General features: G+C 40.7%; 1 protein-coding gene across 1 annotated transcript in view; it reads right to left on the reverse strand.

Annotated features, from left to right (window-relative positions):
• LOC134064336 (exportin-5) overlaps window positions 1-10,967 on the reverse strand; it is a 50,663-nt gene extending 39,696 nt beyond the window's left edge. Inside the window, exons 1-10 of the mRNA XM_062520257.1 lie at window positions 10,743-10,967; window positions 10,064-10,185; window positions 9,824-9,896; window positions 9,608-9,745; window positions 9,242-9,424; window positions 9,128-9,154; window positions 4,827-5,012; window positions 1,428-1,504; window positions 1,246-1,287; window positions 1,016-1,115 (exon numbers count right to left, since the gene is read on the reverse strand). Coding sequence (XP_062376241.1) covers window positions 1,016-1,115; window positions 1,246-1,287; window positions 1,428-1,504; window positions 4,827-5,012; window positions 9,128-9,154; window positions 9,242-9,424; window positions 9,608-9,745; window positions 9,824-9,896; window positions 10,064-10,185; window positions 10,743-10,844 — 1,050 coding nt within the window. The 5' untranslated portion in view covers window positions 10,845-10,967. The remainder of the gene's footprint in view (window positions 1-1,015; window positions 1,116-1,245; window positions 1,288-1,427; window positions 1,505-4,826; window positions 5,013-9,127; window positions 9,155-9,241; window positions 9,425-9,607; window positions 9,746-9,823; window positions 9,897-10,063; window positions 10,186-10,742) is intronic.
• Between the last annotated feature and the right edge of the window lie 3,130 nt (window positions 10,968-14,097).

A 14,097-nucleotide genomic window follows, 5' to 3' on the forward strand; every position in this document is an offset into this window, starting at 1 on the left:
CGCGAGTTAACTAGGACATTCATGAGATTAATCGTGATTAATTTGTTTAATCGATTGACAGCACTACTTGGTACAGATTTTTACAGTTAAAAATGGATGGATAAGGTGAAGACTTGGTGCTTTTTAAAGGAATAGTTCGGTATTTTACACTTTAAGCCCGTTTTCTGTATTGCCTAGTATGCAAACGAGTGTTTGACACCGAAATCTCGAAGATTGATCCTGTTTCTGCAATTTGGCTGCTTTAGAAAGTTCTCTGTATGGCTTCAGCATTACTCGCTACGGGCATGGTCTCTATTCTGTCCTTAACACTTGGAGGTCCGGGGCCTTTTCAGGCACTTTGAAGCAGTCAGCTATACCTAATGGTGTCACTTATACTGTATGTTTCTAGGACAGAAATTTGCAGAGACTGAGATGTGTGTTTGGAACCATTTTTCAACGGCTCCAGAGGGTTAAAACACCTCTAAACATTCGTTTTTTAAAATGTGCAACTTACCGAGTCGTTACTGGCCTTCAACGATCTTCTATAGCAAGTTTCGCAGCGAAATACAGCTTCTGTCATCTTTTATCAGGGATTTTCGAAATCCCGGAAGTACTTTTTCAGATACCTGACAACCGTGTGTGCCTAATCTAACACAACAGAAGTTGAATTTCGCTGCGAAACTTGCTATAGAAGATCGTTGAAGACCAGTAACCACTCGGTGAGTTGCACATTTTTAAAAACGAACGTTTAGGGGTGTTTTAAGGACAGAATAGACCATGCCCGTAGCAAGCAATGTTAAAGCCATACAGAGAACATTCTAAAGCAGCCAAATTGCTGAAACAGGATCAATCGTCTAGATTTCGGTGTCAAACACTCGTTTGCATGCTAGGCAATACAGAAAACGGGCTTAAAGTGTAAAATACTGAAATATTCCTTAAATGGCAAAAAAAGCTTTTCCTTCAAAAACATGAAAATACTCCAAAGTGACTCCAAACTTCTGAATGGTAGTGTAACTGGTACCTGACAATTACTCACCACTAGTGAACAAAGTTGGCTCCCTAAAGCTGAGAGCACCTGACACAGCCTTTTCAGGAAGGTGTAATGTCTCTCCACAACCACAGCTGTCTTATCTGTTCTAAATAAGATACAACAGACTCTTTACTAATCGCTAAAAATTTCAAAAATGGTAAAAAGCTTAACAGTCTACTTGCAACAATCTATTCTAGATAACGACCATGAGAAGTGTGCTGTTTACTAATACTCACTTTGTAGAGGATTTGTTGCTGATAGCTGCCCCATCTGCGGACCTAAATTGAAGCAAAAGTGAGCAAGAATTAATAATATATAATGTTGAGTGTGTGTGTGTTCACATTTCATTTACAATGTATTACAACTTGACATACTGATTAAGGTCATTTCAGGACTGAAATATTGAATGGTCACTTACTGTGCTGCAGAGAGGATGTAGTGCATGGCGACATCATCAAATAGCACCATGAGAGGTTTCCTATCCTCTAGTTTCCCCTAAAACATGCATAAATTAGACCAGTTGAAATCACAGGGCCTGGTGTAGAGCCTGACTGATATGGGATTTAGATTTTATGGTCAAATAATGAATGGGATGACAGTTGAAAGGGACAATTACAGTGCTGTTATTAAGTTATGACGTTACGTATAGCCACACACCAACAATCAAACTAGCCATAATTCATCCAATGCTAACGTTAACGTTAGTATTGCTAACCTTTAGACATAACATTAAGCTGGTGACCAATGGCTCTAAGATTAACGTCACTGCAGTAAAAGACAAGCATGTCGGATTAGCATTCTGAGATTTATCTCAGCTTCAAGAAGAAATGGGAATTGCATTTCACAGGAAAATCATCCTACCATGAATACCCACAAGCCACAAAGCTGTGAAACCATGCCATTGTGGTCTGTTGTAGGAAGTGAAGCGGAACCAAGTCAAGCATGCATGTCCTGCAGCAAGACGCTGCACCATCTGCTGGACAAATTACGTAATACGCTGTTTTCCTATACTGAATTTAAAAATATTTATCGCCTGTTACAACTGCAAATACCAATACATTTGAAAATGCCAAATATCACCTGATATTATCTGTCGGGCTCTAGCCTGAATTACCGCCAAATTATCACCTGTTCCTGACGCTAATTGCATCATATGTACAAAACAGATCGCATGTGAATCAGAGCGCATTTTGCCTGCCACTGGAGCGCAGAATCGCTATCTGTGCTTATCTCACTCATGCATTTATAGGAAGGTTAAGGGAAAATGAGAATATCGATTTAATTTCAATTATAGAGCTCGGAAGTTGAGGGTTCTCAGTGCTGTGTGGTGTCTTTGCACCTGGCAGCGGTGCTTTGCTGGTGCTATGCCCGAAAATAGTTCCAAATCTAAATTGGTCTAGAAAATACCTTTGTGTGAATTTGCATTGGTATTTGCACTCGATGTGAATGTACAGGTTACAAGAAATAATTATAAAAAATCTTGATTTATTTGATTCACTTTTGCAACAACATGCTAGCTGGACACTTTGGAATACAGCGACTATGCTAAGCTAAGGCTAACGGGCCGTTTCTAGATTAGGACAGTGCCTGGGTCGGCTACAAAACGCTTTGGCTCACTCATCCAACTCTAGGGACTGCGGGGAGTGACCCAATTTCACCTGGGGGTGGCGTGTTCCTTTAAACAGAGTGAGTAACAGGGGCGAGGAAAAACTCCCTAGAATTGGAGAAACATATAGGAAGACACTTCGGACAGATCCACGACTCAAGGGCCAACCCATCTGCCTAGGGTCAGTTACAGTACAGTAAGGTCATTTGTAGCATCAGAAAGTTCAAATAGTCCAGTGTAGGGAATAAATTGTCCATAGGGATTAGTAGTTTTCGGAAAGTAATGGGTCGCTAGGATGCGTGGGCCAGGAATCGCAGTAGTGCACAAACCCACAGGAGAGGTGTTAATAGTAATTGATTAGGTATTCCACCATATGTATAAAAAGAGCGTCCATTTTGCAGTGAAACATTTTCGCCTTTTATAAACTGGTGTAGCCTAATCCCAGTTGCTGTTAAATGAGTCAATTATGCCTAGAGAAACGTCAGAATCAGTATTCTGAGCACCAGTTTTTCTTCATTGTACTACGTTAATAGCAACCTTCCCTTTTGTTTGCCTTTCTAATGCCGTAATTTCACTTTCACCTCATCCACTTCCCCATCTGCTAGACCAGGCCTGACTATGGTATTAAAGTCTGTCATCGTTTACATGCCGTAAATAGTTGGAGAAGATACAGGGTGTTACAAGATACAAGATGTTTCTAAGAATGACTTGCGTACATGGAAAGTACACAGTTCTACCTTGATTCATTACAACAACATTCGAAATGAGCGCGCTGTATTCACCCTCCATGCTGTCGGTGGTATAACAAAAACAGTAAGCCCTGTGACAGGGGCCGCAAATATTCTACGCCACCCCTCACTCAAACACACAGAGATACTGTAATGTGTGTGTATGTTGTTCACACATAGGTCAGTATAAAGTCCGCAGGTTACCATCATATCAGAATCACCCGAAGGGTCGGACGTCTGTTTGACAAACCTCATAGGCTACTCCGGAGGTTATGTCTGAAAGCGTCTACAGAGAACACAGATGATACTGGTTCTGCCTATTAATTAAGGACATTTTACTTGCAAAGACTCCGACGATAAAAACCTAACCTTTATGTCCACCTGCACTGAAAAAACAGGGTTAACTTGAACATCAACAACCTCAATTACGAAATTACGTGCCAATATTTTTGCCCCCAGTATTTTGGGAAGAACATTTATTTATTTATGATACATTATTCATTCACAAAGAAAATTGGTGTCCTTAAAGGTTGGATTTTTCCTAATTTTATTACTTAAGCCATTAAAATCAATTTCCAAAAGATGATTTGATATTCCTCTTTTTAGTCAACTTTAGCATGAGTGGCAACAATTTCAACCATGACTGTAAGTCCCGACAGGAAGAACAGGGGTTTTGCTTCTTCCTGAGCGGACTTATTTTCCAATAATTATCGGCAGACAATACATTATCCCGCTAATGGTGTGACCCATTAGTGTCATTAATCTCGTATGTTTACCCGCCTGACATGTGCGAATTAGCGGCTAGCGCGAACGCTAGGGTTTGTAGTCTTTTTGGGAAGAACATGGATGCCACCAGGGCAAGGATGCCCAAACTCTGTCCTCCTTGCCTTTATGGACCTTGCTTTGTGCACTGGTTCACACCAGTCATGTTGGAACAGGAAGGGGCCATCCCCAAGCTGGGCTTGGTCCCTTAATTGCAGGGAAAGGAACTCTGAATGCTTCAGCATTAAGCAAGAGATTTTTGGACAATTCCATGCTCCCAACTGCACAGAGTCCTGACTTTAACCCAATAGAAATTAGAACAGTTCCTGTCTGCTTAAAGAGGCGTGTTGCAAAGACGTCATAGTGGAATATCGATCTGTCAGATTGGTTAGCAGTTCGGTTCGAATGTAACAGGTCTGCTTAAAGGGGGATTTAGCCCCCCTCCCCTTTGCGAAGACAGAACGCGGAAATGATCGAACGTTTGCGCCTCTCGCTCCGCTTTAACCCTCTCTGTTATATTGCAACCAATCAAGCGCTGCCTCATTCATCGTATATATTAGAACTACGGTAGTTGTCGCACATCAAAATTACTGGCACTTGTTCCGGATTCAAAACATGTAACTTTTCTCTGAATAAACAATAACAAAATATTAATATAATTATGTGCACTATTTTATTGTCATTGGCTGTGTGTTGACAAAAGCTTGGGAGGTGATCTTACCTTTCTGCTGATGGCAATGAGTAGACATTCTGCCGCTTCCAACTGCAGGTCTGTCTCACTTAACAGCAGGCACAACACCTCCAGGAGACGGCAGTTCCCATTAGTGATGTGCACCATTGACACCCAATCTACGTAGCCAGCCAGTGTGTTTAGAGTAGCCACACCCACTCGACAGTGAGCCTTAGCCTACACAAGAGGTGAAGAGTGAACATAATAGGTTATGTTTACTGGGGGTGTGAATCTCTCCATTTTAAAACGATTCGATTCGTATCGATTCATTAAGCTACTATACGATTCACAGACGATGCAGTTTAATACAGAACGATTCAGTGCGATTACCGTCCCTCCTCACTCCACTTTCAGATGTGCACCGAACATGCAGTAAGGCACCGAAGCATTGGGGAGACACCCGCGGAAAGGGGAATGCAGGAGGCTAACAAGGGGTGTTTGTTGTAGCCCATAGGTTTGAGGCTTGTGCTTACGACTGAATATGACTTAGTTCAGGATACTGCAACACACGTTAACATCAGCATTATCTGCGTTTCACTAAACTCGACAACTAGTTTGTTGCCACTGTAGCAGTGACGCTTCTTACCCTCGTTGGAGAAGGCTAGACTCTCTGGTGTGTTAGCAAATCAGGGTCGGTCTTATGATTTTGAAAGTTACATAATTTGTAACGTTTTCTGATTCATCATTTTAAAATGATGGGGGGGGGGGGGGGGGTGGGGGGGTAGGGTACCGGCACAAAATGTAGGTGCACCCATATTTTATCGCTCTCCTGTCATATAATGTGAATCATTTTTTAACAAGATGTAAAGCTTGTCTTTATTTGAAACACACACACATTATGTAATTATGAATAATTACTCTATTATAGGTCTACATTCTATATACTGACATTTCTGATATTCATAACAGCAATCTTTATGCAGATTATGGCCTAGGCCTACTATTTATATTATAACTCCACCTCTTAAATTCCGCTGTCTGGTTGAAGCCTCAAAATATTGTAAACAAAGTAGCAGGCTAAGTTTATCATACTCTACTGGTTGGACTGTTCAGTTTCTGTTCAGGTAAGCTAATTCTTTTTCTCCTTGGGACAGGCCCCTTTAAGTCTTGGAGTTGAAAAACATTGGTATTGAGATGGTCAGTCAACTTGAATGCTATAGTTTTAAGCAAATGTCTGCAGCATAGCCTACTAATGATGCTAAACGCGGATCTAACAGTAATTTAGCTAGTCGTCTTCTGTGCGTCATTGCGTTCACGATTGTGAATGTTTTATCTAGATTAAATGTGCATGTCGAGGGCGGGTGTCCATTGAGCGCGCACTAGAGCGGGCCAAGGAGAGTGAGTTTACTTCTACTGTTTGGAAAAGTTGCACGCAAAGGTTGCGGGAGAACTTAATGCTTCACCCGAGCAGCGTCATATGCATTAGTGCGACCCATAGACAGTAAAAGACCACGCTTCCAGGGATGATATCGTTGGTTTTCATGGAGACAGACGCGGTGTGCACGGAAGGGAGGGGCTGTGTGTGTGCGTGTGTTTGTGTGTCTGAGAGACAGATGCGTGATTGACAGAGAGAGAGAGCAGGGAAAGGAAATTCAGTTTAACGAATGCTGCGTGTTTTTCAATAGCGTTAAATTAAATAAATAAAAAAGAATAACGAAACACAATATGTGGCGGCCGGTGCTAAATCTGTGGCGCACCGCCACAAATGTGTGGGAAACACTGTAACGTGCTAACCTAAACAACCAGGCATGTCCAAACGTTTGATTAGCCATCTTGCCATAACTTGAGTAGTTTGGTCACCTCAATTGACAGTGATAAATGTAGCAGTGAATGTGCTAGCAAAATGTCAGTGTGGTTCATGATGCAACCTTTCAGTGAATAACAGATTGAATCGGCATTGGGCCGCAGAAATGAAAATGGTTGAGTAGCCTGAGCACCAGCCAAAGGGGATGTGTCTTGCCATTTCAGAGAGAAAGAGAATGCAGGGCTAAAATGGGTAGCGAGAATCAGTGCGCTGTGAGTTGAAGTTGTATCTATTTTCCGAAACACTGTCTCTAATTGGAGTGTGGCAAAATAATGGTTGCTTTCTCGATTACTATGTTTGTGATCGTCTGGAGCCAAAATAGAGATTGAAATAAAAATGTGATTTATTGCACAGCCCTACTCTGTGACCTATTGTGATCGTGTGCTTGTGTTTGAATTCAGTGAGCAAATTTTCAGAATTTTATCAAAGGGGTAGTTCGGAATTTTGGACATAGGACCTCATTTCCAGTTAAAATGCTACCGTCATATTAGCTTGAACTGTCATGGGATTCTAGAGGTAGAATATTAAATAGGTTGTTTAGGAAAAATCCTGAATTCTCTAGCTCCCTCTAAAGCCTGTTATTGTCGGTAATCATGCTTGCAAAAATCGAGCGCTCCCTATTTTGTTTGAGCAATCACAATAGGGGGGAGGAATCGCTACCTGTCAGTCACAGCTTGTGCACACGCTGCTATCCAGCCGCCTGCACAATCTCGTCTCCAGAGGGGGAGGGGTGTGGGGGGCAGTTTGGAGCATGGTAGAAGTTGAGGGAGGGACCTGAAAGTTGTATCAGTTTGAATTTTCCGACTTTAGACTCGGAATTTGGAAGGCTTGCCGACGGCAGCTTTAACAGAACAATGTTAGAAATGAAACTTGCATGGCATCGAGGACCCGACTGGAGTGTGCTTCTGTTTACTTTTCGGGCAGTAGTACTAATTGGAGCAGAAGTAAAATTCTGCCGCTACTAAGAAACTAGTCCCTAAAAATGTAATGCGATCATTACGATGCAAGGCTAGCATTATTCTATCAGCACAGGTGTTTACATCGATAGTCTTGGATTATAATTTATTTGCCTCAGGTGTACTGTGGAGTGGGTAAGACAGCACATATCATTGACTTGTGCAAGCCTTGCACCAGCGAACTAGCGACTGGATGAAATGTGCTGTAAACAGTCTCCACTCATAAATATCACATTGGCTAACTAGGAAATGAGGCCCTATGTCCAATTTTCCAAACTAACCCTTTAATGACGGAAAGGCATGCATGTATGTGTTGTCAAGTAGTGTATCAACTGATTTGAGAATGTCTTGAATAATTGCATTTATAACAGACTACTATTGAAACATTCAAAATTTTTGAGGTAAAACAAACATCTTAACTAGGTATGTAACGATGCATCGTGACACAAATGAAAATCGGTACAAATGCGTGACGATTCCCACCGGTTGATAGAAAAAATGAATCGCGTTGAGTCACGTGACTTACGTCACTAGGTACCGGGCACAGAACGAGGGAAGACGACGGTAGGCAACAACTTTGAACTAGAGTGCGTGTGTCAGGGTTCGTATGGGTGCTAGAAATCCTTGAAAATGCTTGGATTTTAATATGGTGTTTTCAAGGTCTGAAAAAGACATCATTTATGAAGTTGTTTTGTTTTTGCCACGCGTTCACGTCCAGTTTGACGTGTCTGGATTTTCCGATAATGACAGCAATCTTGTGATGCTGATATTGACTTTTAATTTCTGCGTGTGTAAACTAGTCTAAGCTACTGTGCTTGAACGAAGTTAGCTGTGACAGACTAGCCTACTGGTTTTCATCGTTTTAACCACAAAGCCTGTCGACCTTAGGTCTACTCAATTGTTTAGTTAACACCTTGTCATTTCGCGTGTGTCCCGCCGTTCACCTCCGTGCGCCCCATGTCATTCAGAACATATTTCGGGATAGCCATCTCACTATGAGAAAACGTATGACGATAGTGCTAAGAGATTAACACGCTGGCATGCTTGGTAAACATCAGTCTTGCACATAATATTGAGCTGATTTTTTTAGTGGAAATGGCTTACTGTAGCATTGTGTTGATAGATGGAAAAAGTCGCCTATTTAAAGGCGCAGTCTGAATTTTAATCCTAGCTCTCCATTTAGTGTGTGCACTTGAACAACTATAATGATGTAGCATACAACAGTAAGGCCTGCCATTTATTTTAAGAGGAGAGGTGTAAGGAGAGGGAGTGGTGCAATTTGGAGCAACCTCTTCAAACAGCATCAATATAAAAAAACAAATTGTGATAAAATCGTATCGTGAACAAAAAATCGTGAACCATATCGAGTCGTGAGTTGAGTATATCGTTACATCCCCAATCTTAACCATTGGACCGGCAAAAAATATCCTAATGGAAACCCTGATTTGTATACCAATTAATTTCCATTCAACTATCACATTTTTTTCAATCAACTGTGTAAGACCACCACACCACCACCACAAGTCAGTTACCTTTTCCTCTTCACCAGCAACACATTTCTGAGGAAAGAAAACAAAGGTATCCTTAAATTCCATTTACAGTCCATAATGATAGCATATCATTTTATAATAAAGATATTCACCGACCAATTTGCGGTAGTTGTCCACATTGAGTTGCAGGAGAGTGAGCAGGAAACTGAAGATGCCATCCATATTCTGGGTTAGAGTTTGCTGGATATCCCTCCGCCTCTGTGTGGGCAGTGTTTGAAACGTTATCACGTCCTCGGCTAATCGTAAAAGAATCAGCATCACCAGCTCTGCCTGAGCTTCCTAAAAAAGGTAAAAATCCAGCAGCACAGGTGTCATCATTACATATAGAAAAATTACTTAAATAACTGAAATGATAGGCAAATGCATTACACCTAGAGAGTAACTGTACATCAAAACATTTAGTTTTTTTCTGGTAGGCACTAGCTGTGTACAAAAAGAGAAACTTGAGGGAATGATCCTCACTCCCAAAGTAGTAAGCGTCTCCAGCTCTTTCAGCATGTCTGGCCAATTCTGTGGCCACTCTCTCTTGATCATTTCGACAATAATGCGAGACAAGGCATCCTTAATGTGACTTTCCTCCATCAAGATAGAATATGTTCCCTAAAGGAAAAAAATGTCATTTAAAAGGTCCAATAAAGCATAATTAAAAATGAAGCTAAACTGAATCACAGCACAGACCTTTGATAAGAGCTCCATGGCACAATTTTTTAAGTGAACTTTCTCCTGGGGTGTCATATTGTTCCATCGGAACCTAAGTTTGAATGGGGAAAGACATGTTACTCAATAGGCACACATCGATGTACAATGTAGGCTACGTCGTTATTGTACACAGACAATGAAATGAATGTAGCTATTCCGGTTCACAAATCAGTCTATAATTAAAAGTTAATTGCAACAAGTTAAGTGGTATAAACTTACTTGATGACATGTTCCAAAATCTGAAGACCAAAATGCCTTATCACAGCATTTTGTGTTCTATCTGACAACTGAAGACCGCATTGGACACAAAAGGGACACTTTTCTTTAAACTCTTCACAGAACTGCAAAATAGTAACGTTATAGGTTAGCAATACTATTTGTGCAGGCCGTGCATCTTGACATTTCCTTGTCGTGCAGTGCATCAATTAGAATGAATTTTCATTTATCCAATCCGCATACAGCGGCATCAACGTTAGCGTTGATACAGCAAGTGTCTGAATGAGTGCTGGAAGCCTCATGCGTCTGCTAACACGAGGCGCCAACGAGACCCGTCCATGGTTACAGGGATTTGTAGGATTTGGGAGAGACAAAGTTCTGTTATGTGCTGGGTAAAATGTTTCGCTGTATTCGTCATATGACCGATAATATTCATATTCCATTCTAGCAATGAGCGAAGCAGTGCATGGGTGGCCTGGCGAGTTAGCGAAAATGCTAAAGTGGGCTACATCTGTGAGTGCCAATAACTAGTAATAAAATAATTAGTGATGAATAGTTGCAAAGCATGGGAGGCAATCAGATTTCAGAGAGAGACCATGATTTATTTAGCCATCTAGGTTAACCTCTGTACCGTTACGTGGTTAACGTTTATACGATAGTGGTAATGTTAGGCTAATGTTACCTTTAGGGCCTCCAAGCGATATCGTTGGCTCGAGTCAGGATCCATCATAACGTTAACAGCTTTAATTAGCTGATCACACATTTCAGTGACAGGTTCAGCCATTACTCTTAAATTACACTACACAAGGTAAAACAAGATAGAGTGTGCTACACAAATGCCCTGCAAAAGGGTGAGCAGCATACGGTTCCACACCATGTACACACACAAAACGTGCCACTACGCCGGGCGTATGAACCAAGATGGTTGACAACCTATGAGTACAACACTGGGACTTGTAGTTTTCTTGGACCTTTCCAAATCACTTGAGTTTATTTTCTGCATATTAAAATGCCCTATTAGTTGAAAAACTAAATGGCATATTGTTTAAGTTGTCTTTAAAACTAAAGACAACTTAAACAATATATTCAGATAATTAAAAAGAATCCTGCATTATAATCAGATTAAATTGAAGACTTGTCTGGCTATCACCAGAGCCCAGTTATGGAGAGCCGATCCACTCGATAACTGCATTGTACCAGCAGTTCCCGTTGCAGTTCCACTAGGGGCGATCACGAGCAAACTCGTAAGTCACGCCCCGATTTTTCCCCTTCCGTTTCCCCCATGGGACTTCAATCCAAAGCTTTCCCCAAAGCTTCCATCTTTCATGAGAGGGGATAGATATCTTCTGTTCCTTCCCAGTCCTTGTATGACCTGCATTACACATATGCTGATTTAGGAACTAAATATGAAATGTTCATTTATCTGGACATCAGAGATTGTCCAGATAAATGATGTTAAAATAACGTTCGGATAACAGACTACATTTGTCGCATAAGTCACGTCACTGTCATTGTCCCAACAACTTTCAACACTAGTAGGCTAATTTCTGAGTTTATATCCACTTTTTATGAAAACCTCTATAAATCTGATTTTCATGAGGATCTTAGCAATGCTTTCCTACAGCAAGTACACAATCATATACCCATTGTTGAAGATAGTTTCAAGTCTTTATGTGACGCAGAAATCTCACAATCTGAATTAAATGATGCTCTGAAATCTATGAAAAAAGGTAAAGCACCAGGCATAGACGGTCTTTCTGTTGAATTTTATTTGCACTTTTGGGACCTCTTAGAAAAACCCATTTTGTTTCTATTTAAAGAATGTCTCAGTAATGAAGAAATGGTGACCACCATGAAGCAAGGGGTTATTTCCCTAATACCAAAACCTGGAAAAGACCCTCTGTTTTTAGATAACTGGCGTCCTATAACTTTATTGACTGTAGAATACAAACTATTGGCTTTAATTTATGCCAACAGACTCAAAAAAGGTTTAAGTGACCTCATCAACGAAACTCAAACTGGTTTCATGAAAGGCCGCCATATAAGCTGCAATATCAGACTAGTTTTAGACCTGGTTGACTATGCTGATTCAATTGACTCAGATACTATTATTCTGTTCTTAGACTTTTGCAAAGCCTTCGACACTATAGAGCACAAATTTCTCTTTAGTTCTCTGGAGAGATTTGGCTTTGGTTGCAACTTCATTTCTGCTATCAAAATGTTATACAAAGACATTAATAGTTCAATTATCATAAATCATAAGACTTCAAAAAGATTTAGTATTCACAGAGGCGTGCGACAGGGCTGCCCCATCTCTCCTTTTCTATTTATTTTGGTAGTAGAACTCTTGTCTATTAATGTCCTTTATAACCCGCTTATGCAAGGCATTTCTATCTTCAATAGAGAGGTTAAGATTTCACAACTGGCTAATGACACTACGCTCTTTTTAAAAGACAAGGGTCAAATCCCTGTTGCCCTTAATTCCATTCAGTCATTTTCTCAAGCTTCAGGTCTTTTTCTAAATGTAAATAAATGTGAGATTCTATGTCTTCACGACTCTAACGACAAAGTAGTTAATGATATCCCTGTAAAAGATAGTGTAAAATACTTAGGAGTGCACATCTGTAAAGACTCTATCGCACGGCAAGATCTCAATTTCCTCCCTAGACTGACAATGACTAAAACCATTTTTAACAACTGGCTTCAAAGAGACCTTTCTATCATCGGTAGAGTTATTCTTTCGAAGGCAGAGGGCCTCTCTCGTTTGGTGTATCCAACTTTATCTTTATACGCTTCAGACACAACTTGTAAAAGTATTGACAACACCTTTGTTAATTTTATATGGCGAAACAAACAGCATAAGCTGAAAAAGTCAGTTTTAGCCAACAACAGATCAGAAGGTGGCCTGGAAGTTATTGACTTCTTTGACATCAATAACACTTTTAAGGTTAACTGGTTAAGAAGGTGTTTGCTTGAAGGCGAAGATTCCTTGTGGTTTTTTATTCCGTGTAATATTTTTAAAAAGTGTGGTGGCCTACAATATCTCTTAAAATGCAACTATTCTCCTCTTAAACTTCCTCTTAATCTTTCTAATTTCCACAAGCAAGCTCTCTTAGCCTGGAAACTACTCTACGTTCATAACTTTTCCCCACATAAAGCTCTTTATGGAACAACCAAGACATTACAGTGAAGAACAAATCTATCTTTCTTCCTTGGCTTGCAAAAGATATTTCTTTTTTGACAAGAATGGAAATCTCCTTTCGTATGATGCATTTCTGGTTACATACCAATTTCCTGTTAGATGTAAAGAATGTAATCTTGTGCGCAATGCAATCCCTACTGGTGTCATTCAGTTAATGAAATATCACTTATCATACAGCTCAAATGTGAGAGTAAATCCTACTCTAGCCATTGATGGTCGTCCTCTCCTTGATAAAAAATGTAGTAATACATTTATACGTAACGCTTTCCACGCTAAAAAGAAATGTTCTCCTAGAGGGAAATTTTTCTGGAATAACTCAATTAAATATAGCCGCAAGCGGCGATGGCGGGCCCGAGCACCTGCGGTGCGGACCCGTGACATTTCGGAATCTAACAAAGCAACATGTGTGGGTTGGTGTGCATGTGCATGAGCAACACACATGCTCACTAAATTTGGTTAATTTTCATCAATGTATGTGTCAACCACAACAGACAACAAGCTAGGTGGCGCTATAGAGTCCCAAAACCACACCCAAAGCCAGAACTCTGTCTATGACTAGTGGCAGCAATAACACACAAGTGTACCTAATTGTCGTGAATGTATGCGTCAACAATAATAGACAATGTGCTAGGTGGCGCTATAGAGTCTCTAAGCCACACCCTAGGCCAGAGCTCTTTCCCTGACTAGCTGTAGCAATAACACTCATGCCCACCAAATGTGGTTCATTTTCGTGAATGTGTCAACCATAATAGACAATGTGCTAGGTGGCGCTATAGAGTCCCTAAGCCACACTCTAGGCCAGAGCTCTTTCCCTGACTAGCTGTAGCAATAACAC

This window comes from Sardina pilchardus, chromosome 18, assembly GCF_963854185.1.
Source record: "Sardina pilchardus chromosome 18, fSarPil1.1, whole genome shotgun sequence".
Taxonomy (NCBI): domain Eukaryota; kingdom Metazoa; phylum Chordata; class Actinopteri; order Clupeiformes; family Clupeidae; genus Sardina; species Sardina pilchardus.